This window comes from Paramormyrops kingsleyae, chromosome 8, assembly GCF_048594095.1.
Source record: "Paramormyrops kingsleyae isolate MSU_618 chromosome 8, PKINGS_0.4, whole genome shotgun sequence".
Lineage (NCBI taxonomy): Eukaryota > Metazoa > Chordata > Actinopteri > Osteoglossiformes > Mormyridae > Paramormyrops > Paramormyrops kingsleyae.
In genome coordinates, this window is record NC_132804.1 from 40,219,964 (window position 1) to 40,237,305 (window position 17,342).

The 17,342-nt window shown below is 39.6% G+C and overlaps 1 protein-coding gene across 9 annotated transcripts in view; it reads right to left on the reverse strand.

Moving 5' to 3' along the window:
* The window catches only part of pik3c2b (phosphatidylinositol-4-phosphate 3-kinase, catalytic subunit type 2 beta), a 144,927-nt gene that overhangs the window by 74,186 nt on the left and 53,399 nt on the right, over positions 1–17,342 (reverse strand). For all 9 annotated transcript variants that reach the window (XM_072715846.1, XM_072715845.1, XM_072715844.1 and 6 more), the window contains 4 exons: positions 13,385–13,580; positions 10,622–10,744; positions 4,285–4,452; positions 1,350–1,461 (listed from right to left, as the gene is read on the reverse strand). In XM_072715846.1, the coding sequence (XP_072571947.1) occupies positions 1,350–1,461; positions 4,285–4,452; positions 10,622–10,744; positions 13,385–13,580 (599 nt within the window). The remainder of the gene's footprint in view (positions 1–1,349; positions 1,462–4,284; positions 4,453–10,621; positions 10,745–13,384; positions 13,581–17,342) is intronic.

Here is a 17,342-nt window from a genome sequence, read left to right on the forward strand (position 1 = left end):
ATGAACATTATTGAGCATGTCTGGGGTAGGATGAAGGAGGAGGCTTGGAAGACGAAACCAAAGAATCTAGACCAACTCTGGGAGTCCTGCAAGACTGCTTTCTTTGCCATTCCAGATGACTTCATCAACAAGTTATTTCAGTCATTGCCAAGACGTATGGATGCGGTCCTCCAAGCTCATGGAAGTCATACATGTTATTAATTCTTTCTTCCAAGGCACCATGACTTTATATTCTGATGTTATTGTAGCATGTTTCTGTATTCTAAATAAAGTATATGTATAATTTCTACATTATTTTTGTATATGACAAGACTTTTTTCCAGGCAAAAGTTGACCTTTCTGTCCTAATTACATGACAAAACTCAATGAATGATGAAAAACTTTATTTTGGTATAATAAGCATAATCTAGAGGGCTTTGCCTTTCTTATAAGCCATTTCTGATTCCAACTGATTAACTACAGGTCAAGTTACAGTATTATTTGTTGTTCCTACAACTTGGTTAAGTGACAAGACTTTTGTCAGGCACTGTAGTATAGAACAGGGACAATCATTAAAAGACATGGGAATTCTGCATGATTTAACCACTAAACAGAATTATACTGCCCCTAAAAGTGGTATATGAATCCTTTTGTAAGAAATTGTTTTCTCCCAAGCACCTGGGTGGGAGCACTGTCACTTAAGAAGTGCAGGCTTGTTGGGTGCACTGCAAAAGGTCAAAGGAATGGGCGATGGAGAAACTGAGCGAGAGCTGGCAGGATGACAATGTTGTTGTTCTGTCCAGTGAAAATGCAGGGTACAAAATGCTTTTATTTCTTTATTTTTTGTTTTCCACTGTCAGCCAATACAGGCCTCCTGACCTTCTTTCAGTTCCCTTCAGCTGCCACTATGACAGTTTCTTCAGTGCCAAGAACTACTCAGCGTTAGAAGGGCTCAGTCAGCACCTGTCCAGGAAATGTGCTTGCTGGGGCCGTTCCTCTGCACACTTCAGCTGCTGCTCAAGCCAACACAGCAGTAACCACACAGAAAAATGAGATGAACGCTTCCACTGAAACGTGTCTTCTCCTGACAAATTAATCTTTACACTGTATTTATTTTGCTTCTGGGACACATGGTGCAGGATAATTTTTTATATAGTATGACTTAAAACTGAGATCTCATGAACCTTCACTGTTCTAAAAGTTACATGTATTATATGTCAGTACAAACACCAGCCAGTACAAGGTCCAGAGAGCTAAGATATATGAAATAAGTAGCCAAAGAACAAGTGGCAAAGTTTTGTAACATGAGAAACAGCAGAATTATAAGGATACAATTAATTAAATGGAAGTGGGGTGTACCACATAACTACCTGCAAGATGATACTGTCGGGCTGGCTAAAATTGGGGGTGCTGGAGCGAACATTGCCACTTCCTGGGGTTGAAGGCCAAAAGCCAAGCAGCTTCCTTCCACATGTGAGGATACTGCAGGGGCATCAAACAAACATCTTTTTGAAAATCAGTGCAAACAGCAGCGAAAAGGTCAACTAACACTCCTGAACGATAACAAAAAGAACATTGGCATTAGAGGAAAAAGATGGACAGGAATAAAGGTCCATTTGAGCTGTACCTTGAACAAGGAGACAAACATTAAATGCAAAACAAGATACAATAAGCTAACAGTGTGCTGAATTTGCTTCAGTAGCCTTTTGTTGCCCTCTCTCTATTCATGGCCAGTTGCTGGAAGTAATTGCTATTTAAGATGGAAGCAGACCCACCTATTCAATACTGCCTCCATAAGTAACCACAAACGTAGCCTAGGGGTTCATTATGCCAGTAAGGCCCGGTTTTCCCTGGGACACCGGCTGGCCCAGCAACCCTCTGTGGTGTTGGACAGAGTGGTATTACTGTCTAACCCAGAACAGCTGTTCAACTGCTTACTTATCACGTGAATATTTTAACACTTTTCCTTTATTGTACTGCGCCACAGGCCATGCTTTAAATTTCACGAGGGAAAAAATATAAATTAACAACCAACTTGACAAGGAGAGCTTCCACATATTAAACATGAGACCAGGACATGAGTCATGCTATTAAAGTCAGACAGAAACAGAGCTGCCTTCCTGTTTGTTACACTGTACAAGTTGCCAATGTTCATAGTGTTTAATTGAGTCTGTAACTGTGATTGTATATGTGCCCTGCAATGGGCTGGCATTGCATCCTGAGTGAGACATTATACAGGAGATTTAGCTAGAAGATGGGGAAAAAGAAAGAGAAAAATTAAAAGGTTCTAATTCCATAACAAACTACACCTACACTTGACAACAGATATACAAACAGATGGGGCAACACTTATCAAAATTAGGGCTATGAATAGAGTAAAAAATGAATCACAGTTTTCTAGCTGTTGATTTTGCCTCTGGGGTACTGAATTTGTTTTCTAAAATTATTTATTTCTGCAATTATCTAAAGTATTTAATTAAAAACAGGGCAAATCTGAGAAACAAATATGCATGTTAATATAGTTTACTATGGGTTACATGCAAGGTTGAAATATTTAAAAACATTTAATCTAGTTTTGTGTTATTTGATTTTTGGCTACCTATTTGGGGAAAATGGTTTTTGAAAATAATGAAATGAGACTAACAAATTATAATTCTAATACAGTATATAAGTCATATGTCAATTGCTCTACACAAAAATCAATTTAGGTGCATTTCATTGTAACACTCTTTAAATTCTGCGTTTGTAATAATGACCCATATTATATATGTTTAATGGTTTAACTTAAACTTGTGATGTACAGATCATTCATTTCCAAAAAATACTATTTGCATGCAAGTACAAGTAGAATTTCAATGATTTCAAAAAGGCTAGATGAACAAAAGGCAATAACAGAAAAGTATTATTAGTAGGGATGCTGAACGTTTTTTTTCCAATCTCACGCCTTATAATGACATATACTACATGTATATAAAATCGCATATACTCAACAGGCGGATCGAACAACTATTTAATACCGACCTTGTGACTGATATAAAATCTATCTGGCAAATTGCTCTAAAAACAGAAGCCTGGCAACCACTGGAAGTACACTTAAAATGAAGATAAAAATCTTAAGATTTTAAGTCTTCAATAAAATAAAACAAAAACTGCATATTAGTATATTTTTATCCTATAATGAATGAATGAATGAGTTAATGAATGACTAAAAACTAAATGGGCAGTGGTGGCTTGATGGAATCAGCCAGTCACCACTGAGCAGGGGCGGATTAAGGTGCTCAGAGGCCCCTAGGCTACAGTAGTCCGTGGGCCCCCCAACCCCGCCCCCCTCCGCGCCAATGGGGGCCCCCTTGCAGGCTGGCACACGTGGGGCCCCTAGGCTTAAGCCATATCTAGCCTGTGCGTTAATCCGCCCCTGCCACTGAGGTACCCTGAGCAAGGTACCGTCCCCAAGCACTGCTCCCCGGGCGCTGAATTAGCTGCCCCCTGCTATGTCACGAAAGTCACATATGGGTCAAATGCAGAGGACACATTTCGTTGTTGCGCACTGTGTGCTGTGCTGTGGTGTGTTAACAATGACCACTGATCACCAAATTCTAAATAAAATGGGTAACATCAGCTTTCCCTTGAGACACCAGTTGAATATTCTGATTTTAGGTTAGAATTCTGGGATTTTGCGCAATGTCACAACCTAAAATCTCATGTTGTTTACACCCATGATGAAATATTATAGATTTCTATTAAAATCCTTGCTCATACTCTTCTCCCAATTGGATATCAAAATACTGCATGCATTAACACAATCAAAGAAATAATAATGCATTATGACTTTTGTCACGTTCAGCTCCGAACGATCCTCATGTGTGCCACGCCCCCTCATTACCTCGTGTTACTTCCTGATTGTCATCACCTGTTGCCTATTCCTTTTGCCTTGTCTCATGTATTTAGTCCACGTCTCGGTTAGTTTCCCCCAGATCTGTCATCGTCCATCTCCTAGTGTGAGTACTAGTCCTATCTGTTTGCCTATAAATAAACCCCGTTTGTCAGTCAGCCTGGCTGCTCTCGCCTCCTTGTCTGCTCGTCTACTCGCACCGTGACAACTTTAAAATTGACGTTAATGCATTAAAATTTTCCAGCCCTAATTAAAAGCAGTATGAAATGGCTAGCTATTCTGCAAAGCATCACTAAATATTCACAAATTTTGTGACAAACACCATGCACAGAATATGGGCTACATTATATTAAATTCATAAAAACAATTTTATTTGCAATCGACCTCATATTTAATAGACATGGGTTACTCACTGCCTAAAGTTGAAGAGGGGCATGGTGACCCAGCCCAGTGCCTCCATGCTCCGCCTCTGCTTGTTCTTGTCCTCAGTGCCCCCTGGTGGTGGCAGCAGGGTGGCATACATAGTTACTGTTAACTGTGTCTCCCGTGGTAGTCGATTGATCTGGACCGGAAAACAGATCCTATGTGCAAAATGAGACCCAGGGAAAAAGGACAGTTGCGGTAAAGATGCAGGGTCAGAAATCAACACAGTGTAACAGCATAGCCCAGAGAGGCCACATTGTATTTTTCTTCCCCTCTACTGACAGTTAGAGGACGTAGGTACAATCCAGACAATTACACACATACAGAATGGTTATTTTTCAAGGATGACTCAAATTAAATTTAGCTATATCAGCTTCAATGATCAGTCTGTTATTGTAGTCATATCAGTTCCAGGTGGTCATGTTTTATTCATTTAATACAGTGATGGATCTATAAAATAGGCCATAACCACCAGAAAGTATATTTTTATGTTGACTTTTACGAGGTCTCAGATAGGACTGCTGCATGACAAGTAGTAAAGGCTGCAAAGATAACAGCACAAAACTAATGAAAGAATGTTACCCTACAACCTTGCTCCTAATGCATACTTTTTTCCCCCCTGGTCAGTGTAATGTGTAATGCAAATATACATTTATACCTTTTGTGGCAGAAACAATTATTGTTATCATATCCACACTCACATCATCTTGTGGAACACAATTTACTGTAACAAAAAATATTAAAACCTTCCCAATTAAGAGACTTCAAAATGTACCGTATCCAAAGGCTTTAAAATATTTGTCTAAGCTGGCATACATTTAATGGCATCCTTGTCTTGACACCATCTCTGTGATAGCAGATAGCTAATATACACGAACAAGCAGACATTATCTTCTTGCATGAGTGGATAAACAACACTAGGGCTGAACGATTTATCAATTGCAAATTGAAATTACGATTTGAAACAATGCAATTATATAGCATGTCTGACCCAGGGTTTAAAACTATCCTTAAGCCCCAAAACCTTGCCGGGGTCGACAGCTCGTTAACTCCTCTACAACAAACCACACAGACGACGAGTTTAGTCCACTCTTTATGGTGCTGAAGTCAGGTAAAACTAACAAAACAAATACAAACATTCAAAATAGGATCCAACACAACTACCGAATTAACTTAAGCGCCGAGTTAGTATTCATCTGTGGCGAAGCTAACGTAAGATTACACACAGATATCTTTCTCCTTTCAAAGTCTTAACTAAATTAACATTAATCTCACTACAATACATAAACAGCTCAAACATAATAATAATCATACATACTGTACCGACGATGCTTTCAAGAGCCAATTTGTGGTGAAGAAAATTATTACCACCCTGCGTGGACTGTCGCAATGTTTTTGCTCAGAACTATGAGTCCTGTACATATGATGCGTTAGCAAGGTTCCAATACTACAACTACCACCTCTAACCAGTAGATGGCATCAAAAAAATTATAAACATTCAATCTCACATTACTTCAAAGGTAAAATAATACACAAGACAGAACAAATAGTTTTACAAATTCCTTTATGTCATTTCCACTAATATGGTGCTGGTGCCAGATTTTTTCCCAATCCAGAAGTAGCTCTGCGTCTTTTCACCGCAAAAAAATGGCCCTGAGCCAGAAAAGACTATAGAAAAGCTGGGCTCAGAATTTGGCACAGTAATGTCAGGAAAAAGTGGGATGGGTTATCGCGTCCAAACCTTCCACATACCCAGAAAATTCAATCCATAACCGATAGAGTTGACTCTAATATCACCGGTACCGGCAGTGAAACAACTTGCCAGCTTATTAGCGGAATAATGTTACATCATTTTTTTTTATTCTGTGAAAAATGAAAGAGCCATCTGCTGGCCACATTTAATAAAAGAAGTATAAATACACTGGTCAAAAGAATTAAAGGAACAATTTGAAAACACCAGATCAGATCTCAATGGGGAAAAATCATGCTGGATAGCTATACTGATATGGACTGGGTAATGTGATAGAAATGAAAGGATGCCACATTGTTTGATGAAAATGAAAATTAACCTACAGAGGGATAAATTCAAAGAAACCCCGAAAATCAAAGTGAAAAATTGATGCGGTAGGCTAGTCCATTTTGCCAAAATTTCATTGTAGCAACTCAAAATCGAACTCAGTAGTTTGTATGGCCCCCATGTGCTTAGTATACATGCCTGACACGGATGGTGTCTTGGGGGATCTCCTCCCAGATTTGGACCAGAGCATTATTGAGCTCCTGGACAGTCTGAGGTACTACCTGGTGGCCTCGGATGGACCGAAATATAATGTGGCAGAGGTGTTCTATTGGATTTAGGTCAGGTGAGCGTGGGGGCCAGTCAATGGCATCAATCTCTTCATCCTCCAGGAACTGCCTGCATGCTCTCGCCACATGAAGAAGGGCATTGTCGTGCACCAGGAGGAACCCAGGACCCACTGCACCAGCGTACGGTCTGACAATGGGTCCAAGGATTTCATCCCAATATCTAATGGCAGTCAAGGTGCTGTAGTATAGTCTAGATATCTGTGCGTCCCTCCATGGATATGTCTCCCCAGACCATCACTGACACACCACCAAACCGGTCACGCAGAACAATGTTACAGGCAGCCTAACATTCTCCACGGCTTCTCCAGACTCTTTCACTTGTGCTCAGGGTGAACCTGCTCTCATTTGTGAAAAGCACAGGGCACCAGTGGGGGATCAACGAATTCTGGTATTCTATGGCAAATGGCAATCGAGCTCCACAGTGCCAGGCAGTGAGCACAGGGCCCACTAAAGGTCGTCGGACCCTCAGGCCACCCTCATAAAGTCTGTTTCTGATTGTTTGATCAGAGACATTCACACCAGTGGCCCTGGAGGTCATTTTGTAGGGCTCAACCTGTTCCTCCTTGCACAAAAGAGCAGATACTGGTCCTGCTGATGGGTAAAGGACTTTCTACAGCCCTGTCCAGCTCTCTTAGAGTAACTGCCTGTCTCCTGGAATCTCCTCCATGACCTTGAGACTGTGCTAGGAGACACAGCAAACCTTCTGGCAATGCCAGATGCATGCCTCATGCTACCATAGTGACACTGGTCATAGCCAAATGCAAAACTAGTGAAAAAGATGAGGAGTGAAAAATGTCAGCGGCCTTCACTTGTAAAACCATTCCTGTTTCGGGGGTCATCTCATTGTTGCCCCTCTAGTGCACCTGTTGTTAATTTCATTAACACCAAAGCAACTGAAACTGATTAACAACCCCCTCTGCTACTTAAATGACCAGATCAATATCCCAGAAGTTTAACTGACTTGAAAATGAAATACATTTTTGCTTTGCAAGCAAGTACTAGCAGAAACCTTTACTTTACTTTCACTACCACCCATGTCAGCGTGTAGTCAGAGTATGGAATAGTCTTCCTGCTATTGTAGTGGAAGCTAAAACCATGGGTTCCTTTAAATCAGAGCTAGATAAGATTTTAACAACTCTGAGCTATTAGCTAAGTTCTCCCCAAACGAGCTTGATGGGCCGAATGGCCTCCTCTCGTTTGTAAATTTCTTATGTTCTTATGTTCTTATGTCACATTTCTGTTCCATTCTTTTTTTAAACCGGTGGACAAGCAGACAGGTTCTCAAAAGACACCAAGCAAAAATCAAAAGTGGCCCAAGGCAATTACAGATACGCCCATAAACAGCAAACACACAAAACCAGAGAAAAAGGTTACATTTACGGTGCAAAAAAATACTTTTCATTTTTGTTAATGGGCCATTACATTAGCATACCACTGACCCATCAAGAAATCAATGGGGCAGTCAGTAATCCTCACGGAGTTGCTGTCACCCCCAAGACTATGTAAAACCCATAATACAGTCATATTTATGTCCCATATTTTATTACTCATTGATTTACGTATTGGTTTTAATAGATTAATCTTGAGAAATTAATCTTAATTTCACACTAGTAATAAAATAAAAGCCTCGCTTTAACAAATACCAAAAGTACTGATCACTTTAATCACTATTACAGTGGGATATGGGTGGTCTTATTATTTCTAAAATATAAAAAGTGACACATAATGTTTTCTCATATTTGTTTTACCTCTGTCAGAGTAACAACGAAAATGGAATGACAAGCCGCTTCAGTCGAAAACACAGTGCATCTTTCATTTCAAACTAAATACAGGGTTGCCAAATTTGGTAGCTGTCTGGAGTGAGATTTTCAATTCGATTCAAGTCTGTACACACATGCACATGCATTTACATATACATTATACTTTTATTAATTTGTAAATAGTCTGTATGGTTTGCAAACTACCCCAATGCTTCTGATGTAGCTAATATTAGGTTTATAATGGAATAAGATACATTTGCTATAAGATTTCTTGAGATTTCATGAGTGTGAGAGACTGAAAGCGTGAGTGTCATGCCAGATGTGTGAGAGTTGACAACCCTGAAGACATTACCGTATTTTCCACACTATAAGGCGCACTAAAAAGCCTTTGATTTTCTTAAAAAATAACAGTGCGCCTTATAATCCAGTGCGCTTTAAACGTGGATTAATTTCTGTTGTGCATACTGAATTCGAAGCGATTTGAATGTTTTAGTATTGAAAAGTGAGTGTATTGTGTAGTGCTTCACGTGTTATAAATGAACAATTTCAAGAGTTATTATGAATACGCTGACTTTTGATTTAGCGGTATAGGACCATATTATAAGTGTTAAATTTTGAGTTATTGTTAATAGGCTGACTTTTGATTTAGCGGTATAGGACCGTATTATAAGTGTTCAATTCTGAGTTATTGTTAATAGGCTGACTTTTGATTTAGCGGTATAAGACTCTTGTTTTTTTACGTGTTAAAGAGTAGTGAAGACGCTCATAAACGTTTGAACAATGTTGACAGTCATTGTGAACACGTGATGTAAAATAAATTTTGTTGACTGGCTTATCTGACTGTTTTGTTTTGCTTAAAGCGCCTTAAAGTCCGGTGCCCCTTGTATGTGGAAAAAGTTTGAAAATAGACCATTTATTGACGGTGCGCCTTACTGTATAATGCAGTGCGCGTTATAGTGTGGAAAATACGGTAAATTGTTTCACCTGAATTGATTTGTATAAAAAACATTACTTTATACAGTTGTTAAAAAGAAGAAACTTCAACAAACATGAAATCTCCAATAAACTGTCTATTTATACAATGTTTTATAAAATGCATACTGTGTTTGAAAACTTTTCAGTTGTACAATTTCAGGACAGAGCAGCCACTCTGGTGGCCAACCTTATGCCATGTTGGTTGAGAGTGTTAGATTTTGCTGCTGTGCAATGGCACATTATTGCAAACAAAAGGTCTGCATTATGGCAAAGGAGTTTGACATTCATTGGCATGAGAAACGGTGGTTCTAGTGTTGTTGGTGGTTCAAGCAGTGTTAGCTGCCAGATTGCTATTGTTTTTATTTTAAGTGGAATTGATTTACTTTTTATCATTATTACTTAATTTTACATAACAGTCACAGCTTTTGTGATAATTGTTCTGTTTAAACCTACTATACACTGAATATTGAACTGCAGCTTGACATATAAAAAAATAATCTTCTAATCGCAATATCTGTCAGAAAAAAAAATCACAATTAGATATTTCCTCCAAATCGTTCAGCCTTAAGCACCACACAAGGAAGGATCATATGCTACAATTCCAACACTTTATTCTCTTAGAGGAAAATAAAGCTAAAATAACCACTGAGACATCAAAATGCCAAAGGTTACATCACTCTTAAAAGGCCTAAATATTCCCCATTTTATCTGAAGACCTTACTTGCAGAGAAACAAAAGTAAAAAAAAAAAAAAAAGCTGAAATCAGAAAGAAAGTGTAAGTGGTGCCTGATAATGGTTATATACCTCTATCATCTTAGCTTCTCAATTCAGGATACTGTACTAAATACTGAAACAATAGCCTTCAAAAATAACTACCAACAATAGATTACACAGCCTACAAGAGGCAGAGAACTATGATGAAATGTAAAGAAGTTTTACAAAGCCAACAGGATGTTGTTTAGGTCTCCTTTCAGAAAGCATATTCTTACCATCAGGCTCCCGATCGTCAAGAAAAACAAAAATAATTGTTTTTCAAAAGTTCCGTTTTATTTGCCATTAGCAGGAAGTCAGAATATGACACACGCAGTTTAACAATGTTCCAGACACAAAAATATAGGCCAAGAACCAGTTTTACCTGAGATGTAGAGTAAATGGACTGTATTTTCATGTGTGCAGAAGAAACCTGTGCTTTGTAATTAAATAAGTGAGTAAATAAATAAAATCTTACCTTTGGTCCCACACCACCAGGTGGAAGAGGTACTTGCTGACTGGCTGTTTGCTGGTATGTTGGGGGGCACAGAGCTCTGCCCCACCATGGGTGAGAGAGCAGGAGAGGAAAAACCCTTCATAACTGCAAGACAAGTGAAGGTAACTTAACAGTCTAGACAGCACACACATCTACGCTTCACTGAAAAATTTACATCCTAAAGGTGGAGCTGCTTGTGCATCAAGTGAGACCATCCAATTACTTAAGTAAACGTCCATCTGCATCAAAGTTTACACTTAATAATAAAATTACACTTAATAAATAAATCTAATATGAACTGTAAGTTTAACTGTTTGACTGAACTGTAAATATTCTTTTTGCATAGTTCTCGTAAAACGTCAGGAATGCCTCGTCCCACTCACTGCAAATTAAGGGAAAAAAATTAGAACAGATCAGCGTGAATTAATGGCAAAAAAGGTTGTCAGAAGTAAAAATTAAAAGTGAAAAAGCAAACATTATCTCCAATGATTAAATCATTATTTCTGGCTGCGTTATTATGCTTATTTACACTTGGCACTCAATCTGTATTTTTATCCCCTGGTATTCAGGTCAGCTCACTTTTTAGTAGCACGCTAGCTTGTGCCAGATTCTCTGGGAGGACCAGCCTCTCCAAAAGATTCTTCTGTATTATTTATAATAGCATCCCAGGACAGAAACATTTAAATAAATAAATAAATAAATAAATAAATAAAAAAGGCAAACTCCTACCCTTCCCTCTCTCATATACCAAATGCTGACAACATTAAAAAGTATACTCAAAGTAGAGGCTCTACTCAAACATCTGCATAAAGTAACAGTGTTATTTTATAACTTAGCGTGTCTACAAAGAGAGCTGCGATTGAATCAGGGTGGATGGGGATAAAATGTTGAGAGATCAATGAATTTGTGTGCTTTCCCCCCTCTCATAGACAGATGGTATATGATGTCATGGCTGCCCTTCCAACACAACAGGACAGGTGTCTAGCGACCAGCCAGCCGCTACCCCAGTGTACAAGGTCAAAGGGCACATTAGGCTCTCAAGCTGCCTCCTTTGTCAAGGACCAATCCTCCATCAACATCCATTTCAGGATAAGACAATGGCTAGGGTCAACAAGAGTGAGTGGGCTGGGCCCACCCTGGGGAGAGAGAACAGACATCTGGGGGGATGGGACCATTGACGTCATCCTTCAGGGGGAAGGGGAAGTGTGAGGAGGGGCAGTACTGATTTGCTGTGGATGGCTCGGAATTGACCATGCCATGTGTAGTATCGTGTGCATCTGCCAGCAGGGGCAGATATGCTTGTGCCAGCAATTACGAGAAAGATCTTAGTATGTATGTTGATGCTTCCATGTTCCACTCTCGCCAGTGTGGGGAAGTAATTAAAAAGGCCGATAGGATGCTGGGTTACATCTCTAGGTGTGTGGAGTTTACGTCAAGGGAGGTGATGCTATAATTATACAATTCCTTGGTAAGACCCCACCTAGAATATTGTGTGCCGGTTTGGTCACCATACCTTAAAAAAGACATTGCTGCCTTAGAAACAGTGCAATGTAGGGCTACAAGAATGATTCCTGGTCGTAAAGGAATGTCTTACGAGGAGATTTTAGCTGAACTGAATCTGCTCAGCCTCGAGGAAAGGAGACTAAGGGGCAACATGATCCAGGTATATAAGATGTATATAAGATTCTAACAGGCCTAGGTGCTGTTCAGCCAAATGGCTACATCAATATTAATTTAAATACTAGAACTTATGGCCATAGGTGGAAATTGGGGGACAGCATGTGGCTCAGTGGGCTAAGCCTGCGTGCCTGTAATCAGAAGGTCTCCAGTTTAAACCCAGCCTCTGCACATCTACGGGTCCTTGAGCAAGGCCCTTAACTCCCAGATCCCTGGGCGCCGCTACGGGTGGCTGCCCTTTGCAGATAACTTTACAAAAAAGAGCTGGTTGAGGGAGGCGTAAACACAATTTCCCCAAGGGGATCAATAAAGTTCCAACTATTATTATTATTATTATTATTATTAGCAGGAGAACATTTTAAAATGGATTTGAGAAAGTACTTCTTTACACAGTGTGTAGTTAGAGTATGGAATAGTCTTCCTGTTAGTGTAGTGCAAGCTAAAACCCTGGGTTCCTTTAAATCAGAGCTAGATAAGATTTTAACAACTCTGAGCTATCAGTCAAGTTCTCCCCAAACGAGCTTGATGGGCCGAATGGCCTCCTCTCATTTGTAAATTTCTTATGTTCTTATGAATAAGGCATCACATTTTGGACAGACCACTGTAACAGAAAAGACAAATATCATGATAGGAAGGACATATCTAAGAGGACTTATCATAGTATTTAACAAAACTTAACACTTATCAAAGGAAACGGCACAAAGCACAGAAGAGCAGAAACTAAAGCAAAACTAATTTTAAACAAGCTGCAGAGTTTGTTTTGACAACTTTTTTGGTCCTCTCTGATCAGAACAGCCCATCTCTGTGCATGATCAAAAATAGCAGTGCCAGGGGATGTGGAACTAGTTTAAGCATCTATTCTGGTGAAAGATACAAGAACTACCCTCACATGGACCTCCCCAGAGTCTTTGGTCTTAGAGAAACTTTATGAACAATAACATGCAGGTCAAATACTTCTAAAATCCTGCTTTTTTAATAGGTTGTTATGTACCTATAGAGGGTGGCTGAATGGCCTACAAGTTGCATGGCTTGCACATGAACTCAAACTTCCACACAGCAGCATGTTACCTGGCAGCCCAGGTGATGGGGATTCGATGAGCAGCATAGACACTGAAGGACAGCACACTGGTGACAAAGCCGGCCTCCTGCAAAGGGACACTGGGCCGGTAGCTTTGAGGGGTGGTGTGGAAATTGGCATTAAAGGTGCTACAGTAGAGCTCCACCAACTCCAAGATAGAGGAGGTCAGCTTCTCCACCACTTTCTCTGCAGAACAAAAGCCACAGTAATTTTAACAGATATTGCTCATAATGGCATAAAGTCTCAGGCAGGTTTTAACACCAAGTACTATGCAAAATAGCCTATTCTCTGACAAGCATTATTTGATTGCCATTAGGGAAAAGAGTATTAATGCTGCCTCATCATAACCTAGGAAATGTCATTCAAAACCATGCTAAAAGACTGAGATGGTTATTTATATGCATCCAGACCAGGGCTGAACAATTTGGGGAAAATATCTAATCACGATTTTTCTGACAGACATTGTGATTTGATTTGGAATATAATTTTTAAAAGTCAAGCTTCAGTTCAATATTCAGTGTGTAATAGATTTAAAACATATGACGCAGCATTACCACATAAGCTACTATCAAAATATTAACTGATGTATATTCCAGTACAAGGATGAGGAACTTAAACGTGAATTGCTTTCAACATGTAATTATTACTTCTTTTTTAAAAAAAACCCTTGTTTACATACCTCATAACCACCATACTGGAACCAAAGAAACTTCACCCTGCCTATTTGAATTATTACCATCCTGTCACATTAATAAAGAACTACATCAGGAGACCTGTGAATAATCTTACACTTCACTAACCAAAGACCTAGACCCAGCACCATTTGCATACCGACGAAAGATCCACTAATGATGCCATCACCTTTCTACTTCATACAGTACTGGCTCACCTGGACAATAGGAGGGTGAACTATGTGAGGATGCTGTTCATCGATTACAGTTAAGTATTCAATACCATAAACCCCTCCAGGTTCATCACCAAGCTCAGTAACCTTGGACTGAATGTATATATAAGTACACAACATTTTGAGAAACAGATCCCAGGTAGTATGAGTGGGCCTTCTTCAAAGCCACAAGACAATCGGATTATAAAAGCTGGAGGACTGGGGGAAAAAAGTGTCTGACAAATTAAACATACAAGTGCCCTTTTTAACTGCTTATTATCACAACCTTTGTTTGTCTACGGCCTACATTAATTATTTAGTCCGTCATATTCAGAGAAAGTACCAGCACAGCAAGGACCTGGAACAAATGCAAAAACATTCTTCAAACCTAAATATGAATAATACAAAAAATAATACATACATGTAAATTAATTTTCTTTCCTTTTTAAATCAAACAGGAAGAAGGCTGAACTGGGGAGGGCCAACTGTGCCAAACTTCATTCCAGCTGATGAGCTGGTTCTTTCGCAAAATGCCCACCACCTGATTAAAAGGAACAGGGGGAGCTCATCCTCAGAGCCACTGGCAGGATGTCACATTAGTCAACTGATTTAAGTTAAAGGAAGGGCATCGAACACACAGCATTCATGTCATGTGTGTCATAAGCAGAGATGTTCACAAGTCACAAAATTAGAGTCCGAGTCAAGTCTCAAGTCTCTAACGTGGTTCTAATTTGACATTACTATTTATCAAGAATTTAACAACCTCTTTGTTTTTTCTATTAGTAACTGATGTGACTAAATGGGAATCACCACTTGAACAGTTCAAAAATTGCTTGTCTCATAGTTCATTAGGCATTTGATTGGAATATAATTCGAAAACTGGTTAACTGACAGGAAGCAGCGAGTAGTTATTAGAGGCACAATGTCACAGTGCGCCTGCGTTCATAGAGCGGTACCGCAGGATTCAATTTTAGGACCACTATTGTTCCCAATTTACATTAATGATATTGACACCAATACAAACAGTAAACTGGTTAAATTTGCAGACGACACCAAGGTGGGTGGTGTAGCAGATACTGATCTAGCAGCAGAGAGGCTACAACGGGATCTGGATTTAATTAGCGACTGGGCTGATACCTGGCAGATGAAATTTAACATAGATAAATGTAAGGTAATCCATGCAGGGAGCAGAAATATAAAGTACAGATATTTTATGGGTTCCACTGAAATAAAGGTAGCTGATTACGAGAAAGATCTCAGTATGTATGTTGATGCTTCCATGTTCCACTCTCGCCAGTGTGGGGAAGTAATTAAAAAGGCCGATAGGATGCTGGGTTACATCTCTAGGTGTGTGGAGTTTAAGTCAAGGGAGGTGATGCTACAATTATATAATTCCTTGGTAAGACCCCACCTAGAATATTGTGTGCAGGTTTGGTCACCATACCTTAAAAAGGACATTGCTGCTTGGAAAAGGTGCAATGTAAGGCTACGAGAATGATTCCTGGTCTTAGAGGAATGTCTTATGAGGAGAGGTTAGCTAATCTGTTTAGCCTCAAGCAAAGGAGACTAAGGGGGGTCATGATCCAGGTATTTAAGATTCTAACAGGTCTGGATGCTGCTCAGCCAAATGGCTATTACAATATTAGTTTAAATACTAGAACTCGTGGCCAAAAGTTTTAAAACGAATTTGAGAAAGCAATTCTTTACACAGCGTGTAGTTAGAGTATGGAATAGTGTTTCCTATTAGTGTAGCGCAAGCTAAAACCCTGGGTTCCTTTAAATCAGAGCTAGATAAGATTTTAATAACTCTGAGCTATTAGTTAAATTCTCCCCAAACGAACTTGATGGGCCGAATGGCCTCCTCTTGTTTGTAAATTTTTCTTCTTAAGAACATAAGAAATATACAAACGAGAGGAGGCCATTCGGCCCATCGAGTTCGCTTGGGGAGAACTTAACTAATAGCTCAGAGTTGTTAAAATCTTATCTAGCTCTGATTTAAAGGAACCCAAGGATTCAGCTTGCACTACGTTATCAGGAAGACTATTCCATACTCTGACTACACGCTGTGTAAAGAAGTGCTTCCTTAAATCCAGTTTGAAATGTTCCCCCGCTAATTTCCACCTATGGCCACGAGTTCTTGTATTTGAACTAATGCTGAAGTAACTATTCGGTTGAACAGCATCCAAACCTGTTAGAATCTTATAGACCTGGATCATGTCCCCCCTTAGTCTCCTTTGCTTGAGGCTGAACAGATTTAACTCAACTAACCTTTCCTCGTATGACATTCCTCTAAGACCAGGAATCATTCTTGTGGCCCTACGCTGCACCTTTTCTAAGGCCGCTATGTCCTTTTTAAGATATGGTGACCAAACCTGTACACAATATTCTAGGTGAGGTCTCACCAAGGAATTGTATAATCTTAGCATTACCTCCCTTGACTTAAACTCCACACACCTGGAGATATACCCCAACATCCTATTGGCCTTTTCTATTGCTTCCCCGCACTGGCGAGAATGAGACATGGAAGCATCAACATACACACCAAGGTCTTTCTCATAATCAGCTACCTTTATTTCAGTTGGTCCCATAAAATACCTGTACTTTATATTTCTGCTCCCTACATGGAGTACCTTACATTTGTCTATGTTAAATTTCATCTGCCAGGTGTCAGCCCAGTCACTAATTAAATTAAGATCCCGCTGTAGCTGCTGAGCCGCTTGTTCAGTATCTGCTACACCACCCACCTTGGTGTCATCTGCAAATTTCACCAGTTTACTGTATATATTGGTGTCTATATCATTTATGTAAATAAGGAACAAAAGTGGTCCTAAAATTGAACCCTGCAGTACCCCACTATGAACGCAGGCCCACTGTGACATCGAGCCTCTTATAACTACTCGCTGCTTCCTATCCGTTAACCAGTTATCAATCCAAGTCGCTACAGTTCCTAAAATACCTGTCGCTTTGAGTTTAAGTGAGAGCCTCTTGTGGGGAACAACATCAAAAGCCTTTTGGAAATCTAAATAGATGACATCATAGGCCTTCTTATCATCAACTTCCTGAGT